Below are 19,206 nucleotides of genomic sequence, written 5' to 3'. Positions count from 1 at the left end.
AGTTTATAATAGTTATCAATTAAATGAGCGCTTCTAGTGAATTTCAAATGAAACAGATGGGAATTGAAAGTGAATTAAAAGATATAGAAAAACTTTGATCTATGGGTGAAAAACATATGGTATACAGAATTTATAAGACCCTATTAAACATTGAAGTAAATGAAGAATCAGTAAAGGGCTGTATGGTAAAATGGATGCAGGATATAGGGGAACAAATACCCTTCAACACCTGGGAGAAAGTTTGGAAAAAAGTTGAAATTCCATTCCCCCATTTCCAAAGTGATCACACAAATTTCTTATCTGCTTTTCTAGGCAGATGGTGGTATAGTGATTAGTGCTACCTTCTTTTCAGTTCCCAGAACTCCTAATCAGCTTGACCACCAACGATACGGGATTATGTGAGTTATCTACAACATGACCGCTGTATCTGTTCCTGGGCTTACTGTGGAAATGTGAAACTGAAAATAGAGAATCCTATTGAAATGAATAACTTCTGGTAGAAGGTGACCATAAAGTCATGCTGGAGGACCTAGAGATTCCTAGAGAAGGCATTTTTTGCCCTCCAGCACTACTCTATGGTCAACCTCCACTGGAAGCATAGCATAGAGGAGGACCTAGAAAATGCCTAGACAGAGCATATTTTGGATAAGTGGCTCAAAGATTGGTTAGAATGATTTTCTAACCATACAATTGACATAAAACGGTGTGCTCAGCCTTTAGAATATAGTCCTGAATGAAACAAAGCTATCCATGTTTTGCCAATGCTGCAAATAAGAAAAAACCCTGCCCACGGCCTCCAGATTGCAGTCCTTTTTAAACACAAGGTTATGTTTTTAAGCAGAGCCACACATTTCATTTGCCTTCCAGATGTGGAGTTTTGAGGGAACACTCTCTCCTTTTCAGCATTATAATGAACAAATCACAAACCCCCACAGCGGTAAGATGTGAGTAAAGGTATATGTGCACACACATTGCACAAGATCCCCCTGCTAACCCAGAATGACTGAAGAAGGGAGAATCTGAATATGTAAGTACAGCTATTTCAGTTACACAAATAGCTACATAAAAGCATGATATAAATAGCTGCATAAAAGGCAAATTTTCCTTGGTAATGCAAGGATAATGGGCTCCAAAGAAAATATGAATACCATTCTATAAATACTGAAAAAGTGATTGGCATCAGCTAAGCCTCAGGCAGTACAAATCATTGCTAAGTGACTACCTGCTTCTGAACTCTAGCTATGAATAATCAGTTTAGTCTACATGGGCAAAGGTAAGACTACAGATCTCAGCTCTAGACTCTCTACAAATCACATCTCTACAGCCACTATAAAGCCTCCTTCTGTCATGCAGGTGTGCAGGGAGATGAGGATGCAAAAACTTTGGTTTACTGTAGCATTGAGATATTTGAGAATGTGAAAGTGATCATGATTTGCAATTTACTTAGAGCTTTGAAAAGAACAAGCTGTTATTCATCAATGTAGTTCTGTGAGGGGGTCATCTGTAAATTCACATATAAGACCCATACCCTATGCCTGTGGCACAGAGTCACAGGGACATTCTAGTAACAAATAAAGTATTTAGATCAGGGGTAGGCAATCTTTTTGAGCCGGGGGCCGGGTTGCTGTCCCTCAGACAACTGGGGGGCCGAAGCCAAAAAATAAATAATTAAATAATTTTTAAAAACAAATTAACTATATAAACCAGGACAAATGTAGGACAAAATTTTCAAATGGAAGACACTTTCTTTTAAAAAATGGAGGACATGCGAAAAAATTTGCTGATTTTTAAAAAAATGTTAATATAAATGCATGTTTCTGAGGCTTCTATAGACAATTGCCCCCCAAAGGCCCCGGCGGCAATCGGCGGCAGGACTGGGCTGGGGCCGGTCCCAAGGCCTCGCCGGGCCGCATCCGGCCCGCGGGCCGCAGGTTGCCTACCCCTGATTTAGATGGACTTTGCCTCAATTCTACATCCTCCAACATGTGGACCTTAGTCTTTTTTTCTTATTTCCAGGTTCTCTGCTAAACTGTACATCTCAGATATAGAGATGAGGAGGTGTGTGTGGTGTCAAGTCAAAGAACCGTAATCTAGGTAAGTAATCTGTTCTTCCTTTCTACAATCACTCATTGAGGGACTTTTGAGTTTGCTTTTGAGAGCCAGGTTCCATGCTGAATGACTGAAAGAGGCATTGTCTAAGGCATTGTTATCCAGATGATAATGGGAAATGAAAGTACATGATTCTAGCCTCATAGCTGGTTTGCAAAGGTCAAGTGGAGAAGGAAACTTTTCACTGCAAAGCTGCAGACATCAACAGTCTCAAAGGCTATGAAATTCTGATGAAAAGGCAGATGAACAAGTTAACAAGCAATTTTTATGGTTCCCACCACTCACCTGGTAGGAAACTGCCAATTCTTTCTTAGGGCCAGCATAGAAAAGTCTCTGAATGTGCAGTGGTGTGGATATAGAAGGCAAGTTCATAGCAAATGTACAGAGTGAAGTATTGCTTTCAGCAGAATAGATGAGCTTTGCACCTATGAGGGAGGAACAACACTCTGATGCATGTAAAACTGTGGTACAACTTCAGGCACAGAGGAGACCTCAAGAAGGAGAGCAACTTTGTCCCTTTGAAACACCAAATAAGGTGAATTAAATCTTAAAAAGCTGAACAATGATGAAGAAAGTTCAGAGAGATACACTTTTATAGACAAGAGCAGGCACAATTATTTCAGATGATAAAGGAAACAGAAAACTAAAGCAATGAAGTGGAGTAACCTAGAGGCAATGAAAATGCACAACTTTGCCACATAGGATGATATAGTAGAGGCTTTCCTTGAAGATCTTGAGGTCTCCAGCACTTTACATTTTGCAAAGCCTAATGTCTAGACAATTAGCTTGAGAACTTATCAGTGCACTCTCCTCTCCTGAAACATGTATCACATTGGGAGGATGTAGTTCAGAATGCTCTTATAATAAGATGGCTCGAAAGCATGAAATGCTTGGAAAATGGAAGTTCTAGCTCCTTGATGTAGATGTTAAATTCTGGGCATATTCACTTGGTATGCCAAGGTAGCTTACACAAGTAGAAAGGCATCTTTGATAAATATAAATGGCCAAGGCTGCCTGAAGAAACACATTGCTCTCTATTTTTTAATTAGGGTCCACTAATAGCTTGGAAACTTCAGAGAGAATTCTTAGCCATTGTGTCAAATCTAACAAAGAAGTCATAAGGGGCAGCAATTAAAACAAAAAACAATACAAATGTTTTATCAGCCTCAGAATAACAATAAAATCAAAGCTCCACTGAGTGATGCTGCCCCAAAATCAGAACATCAAATGGCACACAACTCCAATATTAACTGTGTGTGCAAATAATGTAATATTGTAAAGGGAAAAAATCATTATATATAAGAGTTAACCAAAACAAATGTAATTACAAAATTAGAAAAAATGAGAACATTACAACAAACATAATGTATAATAACATGAAGTAAATGACAAATTTGAAAATGGATGTGAACCAGATAATCAAATAACATTGTGAAACTGGAATAATAATGAAGTTGGCAGTGACAGAAACAACCAAACTTTGAGATTACTAACAAGATGTTTGCAGACAGGATGTCAGGATTTCTAGATACACTATTGTTTTGTTTTGTCTTCTTCAGGTAGGCCAGAACTTCTTGGTAAACTGCCAAAATACGCAAGTGAAAGCAAGTAGTGATGGACATCATTGCTGACATCAGGTACTGTGGTTACCGAATGGAACAAACTCTGCATGTTTTTAGCCAAGCTAGGGAGGCTGTGGTTGTTAATAATGGGTGTCTTGTGACAAAGGCACTCCAAATCTGTTGGGCTCCAGAAAGGATCCTATGTAAATGATGGTAAGATACAAAAGCCAATGTTCATCAGTAACTGTAAAGTCAAAGTTGCATTGTAGTTGTGTTAATGATGAAGCCAACAATATCCAGTAAAAAAAAAAAAAGAAGTAAGTATAGACTTACAGAACAAATGTCTACATTCTGTAGAATGTCATGACTACAGCCATGCATTTTAGAAACACCTGAGGTGTGACAGCCATAGCGCATGGGCATGAACCATTGTAATATACCCTTATCCAAAAGCATAATTTCCCCCCAAGGGAGACAAAAGAATAGACTTTTACAGCATATCCCAAAGTAATGATGGTGAAGACATAGACACAATTAGTGATGTTCTGTCAGGTACTGAAATGGCACAAAAGATACCCAGAGAGTAAAGTTGTCAGGAGCACCTATTGACAGATGTGTTAGCAATGTGAGGGCAGGAAAGTCAAACAATGACTTAGGTCTGGTTGAGGACTGTTTTGAAAAACCTGATTGGCACTTCAGCTTTTCTGAAGGCAAGCCTGTAGGGATAGCATGATGAATATAAAAGACATCTGAATCTCATGTAAAAAGACTTCTGATTGGTCTTCGGTTGCTGTGATTGTGTTCCTATACCTAGCTTCTTTGATGTTGTTTGTAGTTGGAAGACAATAGTTAGTTTTTGGAGAAGACCTTCCTTTTCAAAAGGAGATTGTCAAAGTGTATTCTGTGTCATCTGCCAACATGATGAGAATGGCCATCACCTTTAAGGTACAATATGGTGGACTATATTAATTTGTTGACTGGTCAGCCTCAGTCTAGTGAAGAGGACAATGTACTTCTAGTCATCAGGTAAGTACACCAGGGCAAAGTCTCTCTAAATCCCCCTAAGCATCAGCCACACATGCTGAGTAATAGCTCCCACTATCAGGACACTATTACTATCAGGACTGCTGAGGAACAGAATCTGTTATTCATTAGATCAGGCTTTCTGCTTTCAGTGCTCATAGTTGTACTGTGCCTTTATGCTATTCCTGATCTGAGACACCTCTACAAGGATAGGAACTGGGTGCAATACTTTTAAAAAGACAAATGTCTCCCTGTTTCAGTTTTCTATTTTTCTTAACACTGGTGTCAACCAAGATGGTTTCATACAAGTTTCCTGTATTAGACACAAGTGAGCAAGAAAAAGAGGAATCTTGACTGGGGCCCCATTCCCACTAGTTCATTTGCCCTGGATAGATCCGGTCCGGATTCGCTAAGCCGGTACTGAATCTCCCTGGAAAGAAGTTCACACTACCTTTACCCTGATCGAAGCCCCTTGGTGCAATTTGCCCTGCTGAAATTCAAAAAGTAGCACTTTAAAATATACACTCCTTGTTGTCAATCAAATGATTTCTAAATCACTTCCGCTCTTGTCATTGTTGATGTGTCATGCAGCCATTTGCCAATGGCATGGGTGCTTTCCCCCCTCTTTTTTTTAAAAAAAAATCTGGCGGCAGTTCACATATTCTGTCAATTTGACACATAAGAAAAGAGAGAGACACAGGGAGCCTTGGCCATTGGGGCACCTTTGCCTGTAGTGCCTTTCAAAAATAGTGCCATTAGTGTCTATTTTAAAAAATCCAGCAGCAATGTTCGCCAACGGAATGAGTGCCTCCCCCCTTTAAAAAAAAAATCTAGTGGCAATGTTCACATAGTCTGTCAATTTGGCACATAAGAAAAGAGAGACAGACATGGGGAGCCTTGGCCATTAGGGCACCTTTGTCTTTAGTGCCTTTCAAAAATAGTGCCATTAGTGTCTTTTTTCAAAAATTTTAAGTGGCAACGTTGGATAATGGCATGGGTGCTTCCCTCCCCCCCCCCTTTTAAAAATCTAGTGGCAATGTTCGCATATTCTGTCAGTGAAATTAACAATAACAACAACAACCAAAAAACACCTCCCAAATGTCCTTCCTGGCAATGCCCAGGGTTAACCCCAAAATATTCCCCTGGTGAAAGCAGAGCCAAAAGTGCTCTGCTTTTATTTTGGCTGCCATGCCAGTAGCAAGCAAATGAAAGGGAAATGTAGCACAAGCATACATATTCTATCAATATGTATCAATCTGTAGCAGAAACATTCACATAATCTGTCAAAAATAAAAAATTACAACAAAAAGAGAGAAAAAGCCACTTGCAAAGCGACCAGTGTGAGAGGGGAAGCATGTTCCACCCACTGCTCACCCTCTGACCTAAATCCCTCCCCTGAACTTGATCTGATCATCACCAGGGCCAAGTTCACATTTGCAAGCAGCAGGGAAGAAACGGCTTTTCCAACAAGAAACAGGGAAAAATCCACTTTCGGAAAATCCGCTCTAAGGGGGATTTGTCCTTGATCTGGTGTGCAAACCTCTAATCCGGGTATGTTAAAACTGGTGCCAGTGGGAACTTCCCACTTTTAATCTGGGTTACAATTTGGTGCAAAAGGTAGTCTGAATGGCTCCTGGGATAACCAAAGAGGCCTGGAATGCAGAATCTGATATAGGTATAGTTTGACCGAAAGGTTTGGCCATAAGCACAATTAGTTCAGAGCAAAGCTTGATGTGTTTGATAGCTACAAGTGGTCAACAGAGAAAGAGAAGGGCGTGAAAATGTAAATCCACACTGCTCCTCTGATGTATACTGGTGCTGTTCTTGAGATGCAGCATTTGGTTTTGAGGATAACTTTGGTTTTGCGGTTGTGCTGGTTTTCAGCTTTGGATCAACAAAAGAGATTCTACAACTTGTCCATATCAAAGAGGTAATAATTATAGGCACTGTGGTGGAGGTGTGGTCCAAAACTGTGAGCTGTGGAAGTGCTGGCAAAAACTGAAGTGTGTGCAGAAGAGCAACTTGTGGGAGGCTTTCAGGGGGTGAAAAAGGAAGATACTTGGGTAACAGGGTGACATACACCAATCTTGTTTTTGGTGCCAGGTAATACAAGGAAGGGCTTGGAACCAATAGTGGAGAGTGAGGCCCAAAACAGACAGGGCAGATAAAGCTGCTTCCAGACACTTTGGGGACATGGCATTTAAACAATGCATGCCCCTAAAGCAGCCAGAAGCCACAAAGAGGATGCGCCAATGCGGCAAAAGCTGGCCTTTTCAGGATTGGATTAAATCTACTCCTGCAGGTGGCCCATTTGGGACCACAGTCCCGGGCTGACTGTGGCTAGAGTTACCTCTGGCTGCTCCTTTTGGCCCATCTGCTTCACCCCTGAGAAAGTATGTTAGTTTGTATTGATCTCAACACCTCAGCCATTGATCTTCAATTAAATCTATAAGCCAGGACTACTATGACCACTATTAGCTTTACACTTGTAATTTTTATGGCTATACTCTCCAGCATCTCTCTCCCACATCAGAATATTATGTCAGTTATTGCCTACTAATATCTAAAATGCTTCCACTGTTGCTTTGTACAGGCACAAGATTCATATGTATGAATCACAGAGAGTGCAAAGAAGCAGTTAACATTTCACAACTCTCAGGTGGAGCATGTTGTGTAAAGGTTTTGGGAGGTGTAGTAAAAAAAGGGTAAATTTTCCACACACTGAACTAGATGCATACACCATAATTTAACAAATTAATAATTCAGCAATCATTTTGTTAGTTTACTAGTTTGTTTGTTTGGATTTTTTCTTTTTTAAAAAACCTTTCTATGGTCTTAAAAGATATGTTTGAAATAGGCTGGTGATCCCTTAAGTCAAAACAAGGTATTTGTCAGATAGGAGATACTGTTGTATTGAGTCCCTTGTTTATTCCCATAGCAACAATGGGATTATACAAAATAAAGCAAATACATGCAAGTGCCTACAATTAGAAAATTTATTCAGATTATAGGGTTCTTTACCCCCCGATGCAGAATTTGGACATGAGTTTATTTTGGGCATTATTCTATTTTCCAAAAGCAACATTGTAATGACATTGCTAAACATGTTGTGAACATATTCAAAACACACAATTCACAGGAAAACTTCAGAAATGTCAGCAAACTGAATCTGAACAATGGACACATGCATTATTTCACCAGACAGTGTTAAGCAAGCAAGAAAGTTGGGTGATGGAAGGTGAGAAGGAGAATTACTGTTGCACTTCCTGGAGTTCGAAGAACAAAGAGTTCCCTAACAACAAATTTTTGATATACCACTGGCAGCAAAGGAAAGATAAAAATGTAAAGGCACTAGATAAATAATATCAGAAGTTATGTAATGGCAAAAGAACATGGTTAGTTTGTGCATGAGAAAATGCAATAAAGACAGGCATGCTTGACTGGATACAGTAGCTTGTAGCTGTCTGCATAATGCTACTAGATCAATTACTTTTAAAGGAGTTCAAAGTCCAACATTAAAACAGAAATTAACAGGGCCTGCCTGCAGCCTCCCAATCTATGTGGTGAACTTCACTAAGGTAGATAACATTTTTGCAAAAGAATTATGTATATCCTCTTCTGAAAAAAATGAAGACTAAAAATAGGAGAAATGTGAAATGCCAGACAGAGCTAAAACAACAGATTCCATTGGGAGTGCATTTAGACACATGAAGGAACTTTACTTGGATAACAAGTTTCACTACCTTCCCTTCTGTAGCAGCTGGTAGTGATGGGGTAAATTTTCTGGAAGTGTCTTGGTTTGTTTCCGAAGAAGAAAGGTACTACACATTTCTACATTTGAATTAATGAATTAGCAAGTAAATTACTGTTATAAAATCAAAACACATGATTAAAACAGTCAACTAAAATCTATCATTCCCTCTGTTTAGGACAGTTGAATTAAAATAATCATTAAAAGATAGTTCTCAGTCAAATGGTGGTAAACCGAACAGTTCTGGCTTGAAATCATTCATAGACTGGAGCACTAGAGTGGCTTCTTTTGTAAGTTCCTTGTCCAGGTTTTCATCTGGAATCATGACCACTTGCATCCCAGCTGTCAGTGAAGCCTTCACCCCATTGGGAGCATCTTCAAATACAAGACACTGAGAATCAGAAAGAAAAGCAAAATCGTGAACAGAAGATGGATGCTATTATAACTGTGTATTACAAACATAATTATTTGCTTTTAAGAATTAGTTGACTGACAGAGTTTGTATAATTTTGTGGAAAGCAATTCCTTAAATACATTTAAGAATGCAATTTTTAAACCATAAACTGAACTTCTTGTGGAAAGTATACCTGCCAGAAATTATGATGTGTCAGGATCCTTCCCCCCAGTGGCTCCCTTTGACATCAAAAACATGCTCAGAAGTGTTTTCTATACCTCTGGGACTGGGTTTTTTAGGTAGGGGCAAGGTAAGGGAGGAAAATTATTCCACACCCATTTGCCCAGAATGAAGCTCCTTCCTCAGAGACAACAGGAGTGTAGGATACACTCGACTACTACAGACTGAGTCTCCCTTATCTGAAAGGTTTGGGACCAGAGATGTTTTGGATTTTGGATTATTATTTTACTGTATTTTGAAATACGTATAGTCATACATAATAAGATATCTTGGAGATGGGACTCAAACCTAAACATAAAATTCATCTTTGTTTCATATACACCTTATCCACAAAGCCTGCAGATAAATTTTATACAATGTTTTAAATAATATTTGCATGAAACAAAGTGTGTGTACATTGAACCATCAGAAAGCAAAGGTGTCACTACCTCAAGCACCTATGGAAAATGTTTTGGTTTTTGGACTATTTCAGATTTTGGAATTCTGGATAAGGGAGATTCAGCTATTATGTGGATCTTTTGGGTTTGCATGTGTAAGTGTAGTAGTTTGTTATAAAACTCATCATAATTCAGGAACAGACAGATAAAGGCATACTTTTAAGTGCATCTCTTACTGCCTCATGAACAGATGCTCACTATAATCTACTCATTGTTTGATGGACTGAATTAAATTTCAACTTATTTATCAGACCATATCATATACTGTTCCACAGTGATTTTGTCTATTGGTACTGGAGGCCTGCTGTTCCTCCCCATGCTACTTCCCTGGGAACATCTATCCTACAATCCCAAACTCAAGACAAAAGGTCGAAAAACAGAAAACACTGGGAGACCATCTAAGTATTATAGGTGCAGAAAAGCCTCTAATGAAAGAACCCTGAATATTATTTTGGTATTATTATCAGTATCAAACATATTATTGTTCTGAAGACTTAATATATTTTAAATAAGTTCATTGTTTATGTTGTGTTGAACATAAATAAAATAAATCTAAAATGGAAAAAAAAAACTTAAAAGCAGAAAAACGGATGCCAAAGTGCTATAACAGATAATCGCTAAAAAGAATGAAAGAATTTGAAGTACTGCTGCTGGGAACACACACACAGAGTAATTCAACATAATGTTTTATTATCACTGTCATTATGAAAACATTTGAGTTAGTAAAATAATATATGGTTATTTCCTAATATAATACTGCTGTGGTATGGTAAGAACTATGCATTATTGTTGTCATTAAAAGCTAAGCAAATTACAGACAAAATATTTTAATACTTTTACTTATATATTGCACAATTCTCAGTCTGAGGCAAATTCCAGAAACAAGAATTTTATTTAGGTCATTCTTATTCTTTATTAAGCAATAAATTCTTTATTAAGCAATAAATACTCATCAGACCTATATTTTGAAAATTAAATGAGCTAATTTTATTCATAAAATATATTTCTTTGCATTCTCTCTGTTCCCAACATTCAGTAAAGTTATTAATGTAAGTGTTTTATATCCACATTAGAGAACAGAATCTCTTGGCCTACAATTTGTCTTGGATGGTATGCTAGCTTGATAGTAAGTAAAGGTCAGAATAAAATGACACAAGGACTAACTTAACATTTACAAAATGAGGAAAATTCAGATATCACTCTTTCCAAACTTAGTTTTTATAAATTAATAGGCATAGATATCACACACTGCAAGATAAAACCAAATGATTATATATCAATAGACAAATATTCATTTAGATAGGTCACCAATGCAGTACATACACTGCATATGTGCCAATTAATTTGCTAAAAATAATGAGATAAAGAAATCTGTTGGGCCAAAAAGTTTCTTGAAAATTTATACACATGAATGCAAGGAAAGAATAGAGGACATATGGCTTCAAGGAAAGCATAGATGAGTGGTAAACTAATCTCAATGTCAACAACCTTATGCTTCTATAGTTTCACTTTTAACCTTCATACATTGAGCATAAGGTTTCAGGGAAGAACCATGCATATTTTCTCAATGTGCAGGCTCTTCTATGCAATCAGATTTCTTCACATTTCCCTATGTTCAGAATTTTTGCTGTAATGAAGATCATGAATCAACCCATAATACACTTGACCTCAGAAGGTTACAAATGAAAAGACAGTCATGCTTACAGAAGATGTGTGTGTTCTAAGATTTATCATTCCGACTCTCAATTGCCTTGCATATTATTCTGTTAACAGAATACAAGCTATTTGCCTGCCCTTTAAGTTCTGATGATGTGTGCAGAGCTTTCTTGGGGTTAGCACCTCATACATGGAACTCGGTGCCAAAATGAAAGGTCACTTTCTTCTATATCTTTTCCTTTGTTTTAAATGAGCATGCCACTGTAATACTTAGTTTTATTGACATTGCATGTTAGCTGCTATTTCAACCTTGTTAGTACATTTTAGCATATGTATACACACAGAGACAGACATATACACATTAAATTATTAATAAGTAAATAACTCAAATGTTACATGTTAAACATATGTATATTCTAAAGGATAATATCACCACCTAGTTATATAATATCAATGTATAATAAATATAATTATGTAATAAATATAATGCAGGTTGAGTCTCCCTTGTCTGAAATGATTAGGTCGAGAAATGTTTTGGATTTCAAGTTTATTTATTTTTTTAATATTTGCATATACATGAGATATCTTGGAGATGGGGCCCAAGCCAAGGCATGAAATGCTTTTATGTTTCGTATACAACTCATACACATAGCCTGAAAGCTATATTTCATAAATAAATTTTAAAAATAATTTTATGCATGAAACAAAGTTTGTGTACCATGAACTCTCAGAAAACAAAGGTGTCACACTTTCTCAGCTAGCCATGTGGACAATTTTGAACTTTGTAATATTTTGGAATTCTGGATAATCAGTAATTTGTTTACTTTCATTTAACCTAGAAACTTTTTAAAAACATACCTCATATTAGTGGTAGACAGATTGATATGCTAGTTATAAAACTAGTATCAAATACAACTTCTTGTGCATTCAGTAGCTTTGGATGATTACCTGGATCCCTGCACATCCCCTCCTTCTCCCAATTACATGTTTGATGATTCTGTTTCCCTCTTCTTCCTCACAGACTAATGTCCAGAGTCACCAGAGCATCTCAAGGATGCTGAAAATTGATATATAAAGCTGTTTGGCTCTGAATAAGAATTAAGAAACATGACATTTTCCTTCCAGACTTTAAATTGACTCCTTCTTGAATATGTGTTAAAAAATGTTTTCCTTACAGACTGCAAATTGTCCCCATTGTGACTAATTATCCACATAAAAAAATTCTTAGAAATAGGGAAGATGACATTTGGGATACTGATTAGAATCCAGAGGCATGCGTTCTCTCCCACAGGGAAAGCACAATCCTGACTGATGTTGATCAGAAACTAACATGATATCTGAAAATAAACAATAATTCTACCTACTGTTAAAGATTCCTTTTGCCCCTGCACAGCCATAGTACAAAAAAATTAAATTTCCAGAGGAACGCTGAATTATAGGAGAATTCTGCAACAACATAGCTCTTACATCCAATAGCAACACAGTGGCTGCTGTACAAATACAGCAATATGTTCATTAGAAGTTCATTAATAGGCAGGACAAGCACTTGACCAAAATCCACACTTGTCTGTTGAGGATATACAGCATATTGAGGATATACAGCAATTACTCTGTAAAAATCTGGCCCTCAAACATGTCTCATAAAGACATGCCCTAAGCAAAACATTAATTGCAGGTATATCTCAGTTAATGAAGATAACAAATTGCTGAGACTTACTTCTTTAACAGAAAATTGGGCACCAGAGGCAGAAATAACATGAAAGGAATAGGGAAAGGTTCTGCTACACAAACAGAAAAGAAAGAGAGAGAAGAGGGGGAAAAGACCAGTTCAACATGTTTCAGCAAACCTTTCCTTCAAACCCAACAATACACACTCGTTAAATGAAACAATTAGGTGAGGCAAATCTGGCATATTTTTGAACCTTCCAGAGACTGTTTGAAGGCGTCTAGAAAAATACACCCAACTATTCAAAGAAATAGCCATGTTAGTCTGTGGAATCAGTATGTAGAGAGATCTTGTAGCACCTTTGAGACTAACAAAGAAGTAGGCAGCATGAGTTTTCATAGATGTAAGTCTACTTCCTCAGATGCATTTGAGGAAGTAGACTGTAGTTAGCCCCAAAGGTGCTACAAGATCTCCTTACACCCAGCTATTCCTTCTTACACCAGTCTACACTTTTTTGTGATTTTCATTTTGATGACCAAATTTATAATGCAAGTTTTCATTTAACATATATGAGGTACCTGGGAAGGCAGATTTATCTGCTCTCCTCTCACACCACATCTGCACTGCAGAAATAATCCAGGTTGACACCTTTGAACAGCAATTCTGAGAGTTGTAGTTGTTGTGGCACCAGAGCTCCCTGACAGAGAAGGCTAAATGTCTCACCAAACTCCAAATTCCAGAATTCCATAGCATTGAGCCATGACAGTTAAAGTGGTGTCAACCTGGATAATTTCTGCAGTGTAGATGCAGTCTCTGTTTCCCTGTTCATGCACTCCCAATGGAGACAGCTACTGCAATTGACCTCAAAGTCTGTGTTTCACAAGTTTTCTTTCACCATCTTCTCAATGCCAACATTGCTAAATGAAACAAAACAAAACAAAACAAAAACTTCCAGTAGAAAGAGGATGAGGACAAAAAAAAAAAAATTCTTCACAACTGGTTATGCCGGTTTGGGCTCATAAGAACTGCTGTCCAAAAATATCTGCAGGGCCATATTTTACCAACATATGAGGTAGGGATAACAAAAAAAGTGGCAAAATTCACTTTTAATTTTGCACATCTGAACATCTGAACTAAAGGATCTCATTCAGACTTTCGGGATGATTTGACACTAAGGTCCAAAACACACTGCAGAAATAATCCAGTTTGAGACCGCTTTAATTGCCGTGGCACAGTCCTAGGGAATCCTGGGGATTGTAGTTTATTGGGGTACCAAAGCTCTCTGACAGAGAAGGCTAAATACCTTACAAAATTACAGTTCCCAGAATTCCTTAGCATTGAGCCAGGGCAGTTAAAGTGGTTTCAAATTGGAGTTTGTGAGTTCTGCTGTGAGTTTTGGACCTAAGTCACTATCTTTTGGTTTGGCAGACATTGCACATCTAAGTTAAACACATATATGACTACCATAAATATGAATTAACAGAATATACCACTACGTGACTGACACCTCCCTGGACATATCTGTTAAAAGAGTCACATATTCCACAAAACAGACTACAGATATTGAACAGAAAATTTAACAGGATTTTATTCTACCATTAGTGATGAGAGAGAGGATCTTTAAACCCCATATCATGTCACAGCATGACAGAACTCTTCTCTCACAAATGATAGCAAAGATATTTACATGTAAATATCTTTTATGATATGTAAATTTACAGCGCTTTATAAATAAAGGTTAATAATAATAATAATAATAATAATAATAATAATAATAATAATAATATCAAAGTTACTACATTGCCTGAACATGGTTTCACACTTAAATCTAGAAAACTGGGATAAACTTAGCAAAAGGGATAACAGGAAAAAACATAAAAAGTGAAATCTGGTGGGAAATAGTAGAGAGGCAGCTTGATAAAACTGTTTCAATGTCCATTGTTTTCTTATTTACAGGAATTGTCCCATGGGTGAGAAATCCTGGAACTGTGATTTCTGGTATCTTGATGCTAGTCTAGTGGATGAGGATTCCCTTGCAAACTTCTTTTAAAGCCAACTGTTCCAGAATAGAGCTAGGTTAGGGCACATCTGCCCTGTTAGCTTTCCCAGACATTTTGAGCTTCCTCCCTTACCTAGCAACTCCCAAGCATCTACTGACCATTTTGAGGTTACACCTTGATGATCATGCTGCACGAAGAGACACAACTGAGCTCCTCAGGCTCAGACTACATGCAGAGAGAAACGAAAAAAAGATTATCAGTCCCAACTAAAATAGATCTACTGAATCAGTGAAAACTTGGATAACGTAAGTACCACTGATGCAACAGATGCAGTCAAGTTGGAACTGCTCAATGAATGTAACCCTTAACCACATAAGTATGGGATCTTGTGTCCCTGAATATTTCAGTAAACAACAATCTAATCATATTAGTTTAAAAGACAGCTTTTTTGAAATATAATAAACTGAAATGTAGCATCTTCCAATGAGGCAGCACAAATTCTTTTTAACTTGCGTAAGTCGCCTTTGCATGTTCGCTAAATTCTCTCATTTAATTTTCATTTCCAGCTGAAGATTAAAGAGTTTCACAACTGATGCTGAGAATGCTTTTAAAAGTCTTGAATGAGTCACTGGCAAATATTAATGTAGTGTAGAAAGTGAAAGAATCATTTAAAAACTGCACACACTTTCTAGCTAATGTAGAGTTTCTATTTGAATTACAAAGCAAAGCTTTCCCATCAATATTTCTGAAAATAATTGAGGCTATTCTTATGACAATGTCTTAATACCCTTTCAGTCACAGACTACTGACCACTATTTCTAAAAATAAGGACCCAACAAATATTGCTATGTTTTGAACAACAGCTGTCAAATTCTGGAACAACAATCCTGTCTGTGGGTTCTGTGGACAATTTTGCTAGTTTGAGGCATAAATCCCTGCCATTGAATTTCATTCTGAATTCAGAAAGCAGAAAAAGAACAAGTCTGACATACTTGGCCTTTAGATGATTTTGCATCACACAAAACATCATTATCAAGGCTGTTCAGAAACTTTTTCTTTAATCCACACCATACAAATACATGTACTTCAGAAAGTTCCCTTGGAAAACCTAATTGACTTCCATGATGCCATTAAGCTTATTGTATGAAAAAACCGACAATGACTGTGGAATGCAATATGCATAATGGAAAAGCTTAACTAATTCCTCAGAACCGGAGGCAATTAAAACACTTAATTACTGAAGAAGCTGGGAAAATGACCCATAATTATGGTGGTTTTAATGTTGCAACAAATAAATGTACATATTCTTCCTTCAGTTTTCATTAGTTGACACCTATTGTCAACAACCTAGCAGTATTTTGGGCTGAATAATGACTGAGTCTTGCAGAGGTTAAAAAAAAGGAATCCAAACTGGCCCTGCAGCTGTCACTGACATTTCTTTTAATATATCTATTAGTACAGTAAATCCAAAGATATGAGAATTTCCCAGCATAAATCCAAAGACTTCCAAGTTAGGAACGCAAAGGTAGCTTGTTGTTTTGTCAATCAAAAATACCAGATGTGCTCATGAACATGTTGACTTTAGTTACTGTTTTTCTTCTTGGTGCCTGGATGAGTGCCTAACATGATCTCTTCTCTCTTGTAAGGATAGTAGTTCTGTCTAATGGCAATTTAAATATCAGCAACAAGCAAGAAGTTGAGATTGCTAAGCACCTATACAAATACTGTACTGTTCAAGAACCACAATCAACTGTAACAGCAAGGAAGCCATACAAAATGCTCAAAAACCAGCTTGCATGAGCAAAACTCAAGGACAGCTTCACTTTCTTGAATGCACTGGCACAGAGATATTAAAATATTAAGAGTATTACACATATTTATATACCAGTAATTGTGGAAGCGGGACAAAATTTAATAGGCTGTAGAAAGATGCAACCATGACCCTTGCTCTAAATCTTCAAATCTTCATGATGCAGGTTTTTCGGTTCTTTAAAGTGGCCATTTAGTATTGATATGTAAAATCAGTAAGTCTGTTTATCCAATGTCAGTTCCCTTGGATCCAAAATCTTTCCTGAGTTGATTCCATTTTTATATGTGCAGTTGTAAGGACTTATGAAGAGCCAGCATAGTGTAGTAGTTTGAGCATGGACTGCAACTTAGGAAATCAAGGTTCGATTCCCTATTTGGCCATGGAAACACAGTGTTACTTTGTGCACATTCTCAGCTCGAGAAAAGGTTCACCTTAGGGTTTGCTCTAAGTTGGAAGCATCCTGAAGGCACACAACACCAAGGACTTACATAGAGTGGCATGGTGTGCGTTTTTAGGGAAACACATAAGGAGAATACTACCAAAGACAATTCTCTGAATATTAGAAGGAATCTTTAGATAGAAACGCATCTTGGTGTAGTAGTGGGGTCTCTTTCCCTGGATGTCTTCAAAAAGAGACTGGACAGGTAGCCCAGTGAGGATGCTCTAAATGGATTTCTTCCACTGAACAGGGGGTTGGACATAAAATCATAGCATCATAGAGTTGGAAGAGAACTCAAGGGCCCTCAAGACCAACCCCCAACATGCAGGCATATACAATCAAAGCACCCCTGACAGATGGCCATCCAGGCTCTGTTTAAAAACCTCCAAAGGAGACTCTACCACTCTCCAAAGCACTGTATTCAACTGTCAAACAGCTCTTACGATCAGGACGCTCTTCCTAATGTTTAGGTGGGGTCTCTTTTCCTGTAGTTTGAATCCATTGCTCTGGGTCTTATTCTCTGGAGTTTCAGAAAACAAAATTGCACCATCTTCAGATACTGTATTTAAAATTGGGCTGTTGTATCACCTTTTAACCTTCACTTCTCTGGGCTTAACATACCCAGCTCCCAAAATCATTCCTGACAGGGCATGGTTTCCAGATCTTTCATCACTTTGGTCACCCTCCTCTGGATCCACTCAAGTTTGTCAACATCCTTTCTAAATTGTGCTGCCCAGAACTGGACACAGTATTCTGAATGAGGCCGTGGTACTGTTACTTCCCTCGATCTAGACCCTATATTTCTTTTATTGATGCAGAATTGCATTGACTTTTTTAGATGCTGCATCACACTGTTGATTCATGTTCAGCTTGGACTCCTAGATCCCTTTCACATATATTGTCAAATCTGATGTCCCCCATTCTGTATCTGTACATTTCATTTTTTTTCTCCCTAAGTGCAGTACTTTACATTTCTATGTGTTGAAATTCATTTTGCTAGTTTTGGCCCAGCTTTCTAATCTATTAAGGTCATTTTGAATTTTGATCTTCTCCTCTGTGGTATTAGCTACTCCTCCTAATTTGGTGTCATATGCAAATTTGATAAGCATGCCCCCTATTCTTACATCAAGACGTTGATAAAGATATTGAGTAGCACTGGGCCCAAGACAGAACCCTGTGGCATCCCACTGGCCACTTCCCTCCAGAATGAAGAAGAGCCATTGGTGAGTACCCTTTGGGTTCAGTCAGTCAACCAAGTACAAATCAACCTAACAGTAGCCTTGTCTAGCCCACATTTTACTAGCTTTTTTGCAAGAATATCATGGGGGACCTTGTCAAAGGCCTTACTAAAATCAAGATATGTGTGCACAGCTCTAACCATGACAATCACCTGACTTTGTTCAGGGATAAATACCAATTCTGGTCATTTATAACATGCCCAGGACAATACATCAAAGAGGTTTGGTGGTCTGCCACACAATCAATCCTCTAATTGGAAAGGACAAACATCCTGATAAACCATGAGAAGCTTAGCTTGGTTACATTGTGGTAACAATACAAATTGAACCATATTTCTGCACTGGATGAGATCTGGTGGGGTATGATTTATTTTTCAGATTTGGTCAAAAGATTTCTTAATCAAGGAGCTAATGCACCTTGGCAGTACTCAAGTGAATACAGTTGGCCCTCTATATCCACAGATTCTTTATCCATAAATTCAATCACCCATGACTTGAAAAGATTTCAAAAAGATAAAAATTCTAAAAGCCAAACCTTGATTTTTGCCATTTTATATAATGGATGCCATTTCACTACGCCACTGTATTTAACAGGACTTGAGAATCCACATATTTGGGTATTCACAGGGTTCCTGGAACCAAACTCCAGCAGATACTAAGAGCCCACTGTATGCTATAGCCTTTCTTCAAAAATGGTCTGCCGACTACTTTAAAAAATGAAGAAGAAAGGAAGGGGAAAAAAGAGAAAGGTGAAGAAGAGATGCTGATGACCTACTTTAGTATTAGATATTGGGATTTTATGCAATACTGTTAATCCCACACCCAGAAACGCACCCAAGGCAATGCAGGATTTCTCCCCCTAGAATACACAGGTATAGTGA

At 37.7% G+C, this 19,206-nt stretch overlaps 1 protein-coding gene across 1 annotated transcript in view; it reads right to left on the bottom strand.

Moving 5' to 3' along the window:
• Window positions 1–7,676: 7,676 nt before the first annotated feature.
• LOC121925501 (pseudouridine 5'-phosphatase) overlaps window positions 7,677–19,206 on the bottom strand; it is an 86,552-nt gene continuing 75,022 nt past the window's right edge. The window contains exon 4 of the mRNA XM_042457725.1: window positions 7,677–8,836. Coding sequence (XP_042313659.1) covers window positions 8,660–8,836 — 177 coding nt within the window. The 3' untranslated portion in view covers window positions 7,677–8,659. The remainder of the gene's footprint in view (window positions 8,837–19,206) is intronic.

Source organism: Sceloporus undulatus, chromosome 3 (genome assembly GCF_019175285.1).
Source record: "Sceloporus undulatus isolate JIND9_A2432 ecotype Alabama chromosome 3, SceUnd_v1.1, whole genome shotgun sequence".
NCBI lineage: Eukaryota > Metazoa > Chordata > Lepidosauria > Squamata > Phrynosomatidae > Sceloporus > Sceloporus undulatus.
This window is presented reverse-complemented; position numbering and strand designations above follow the sequence as displayed.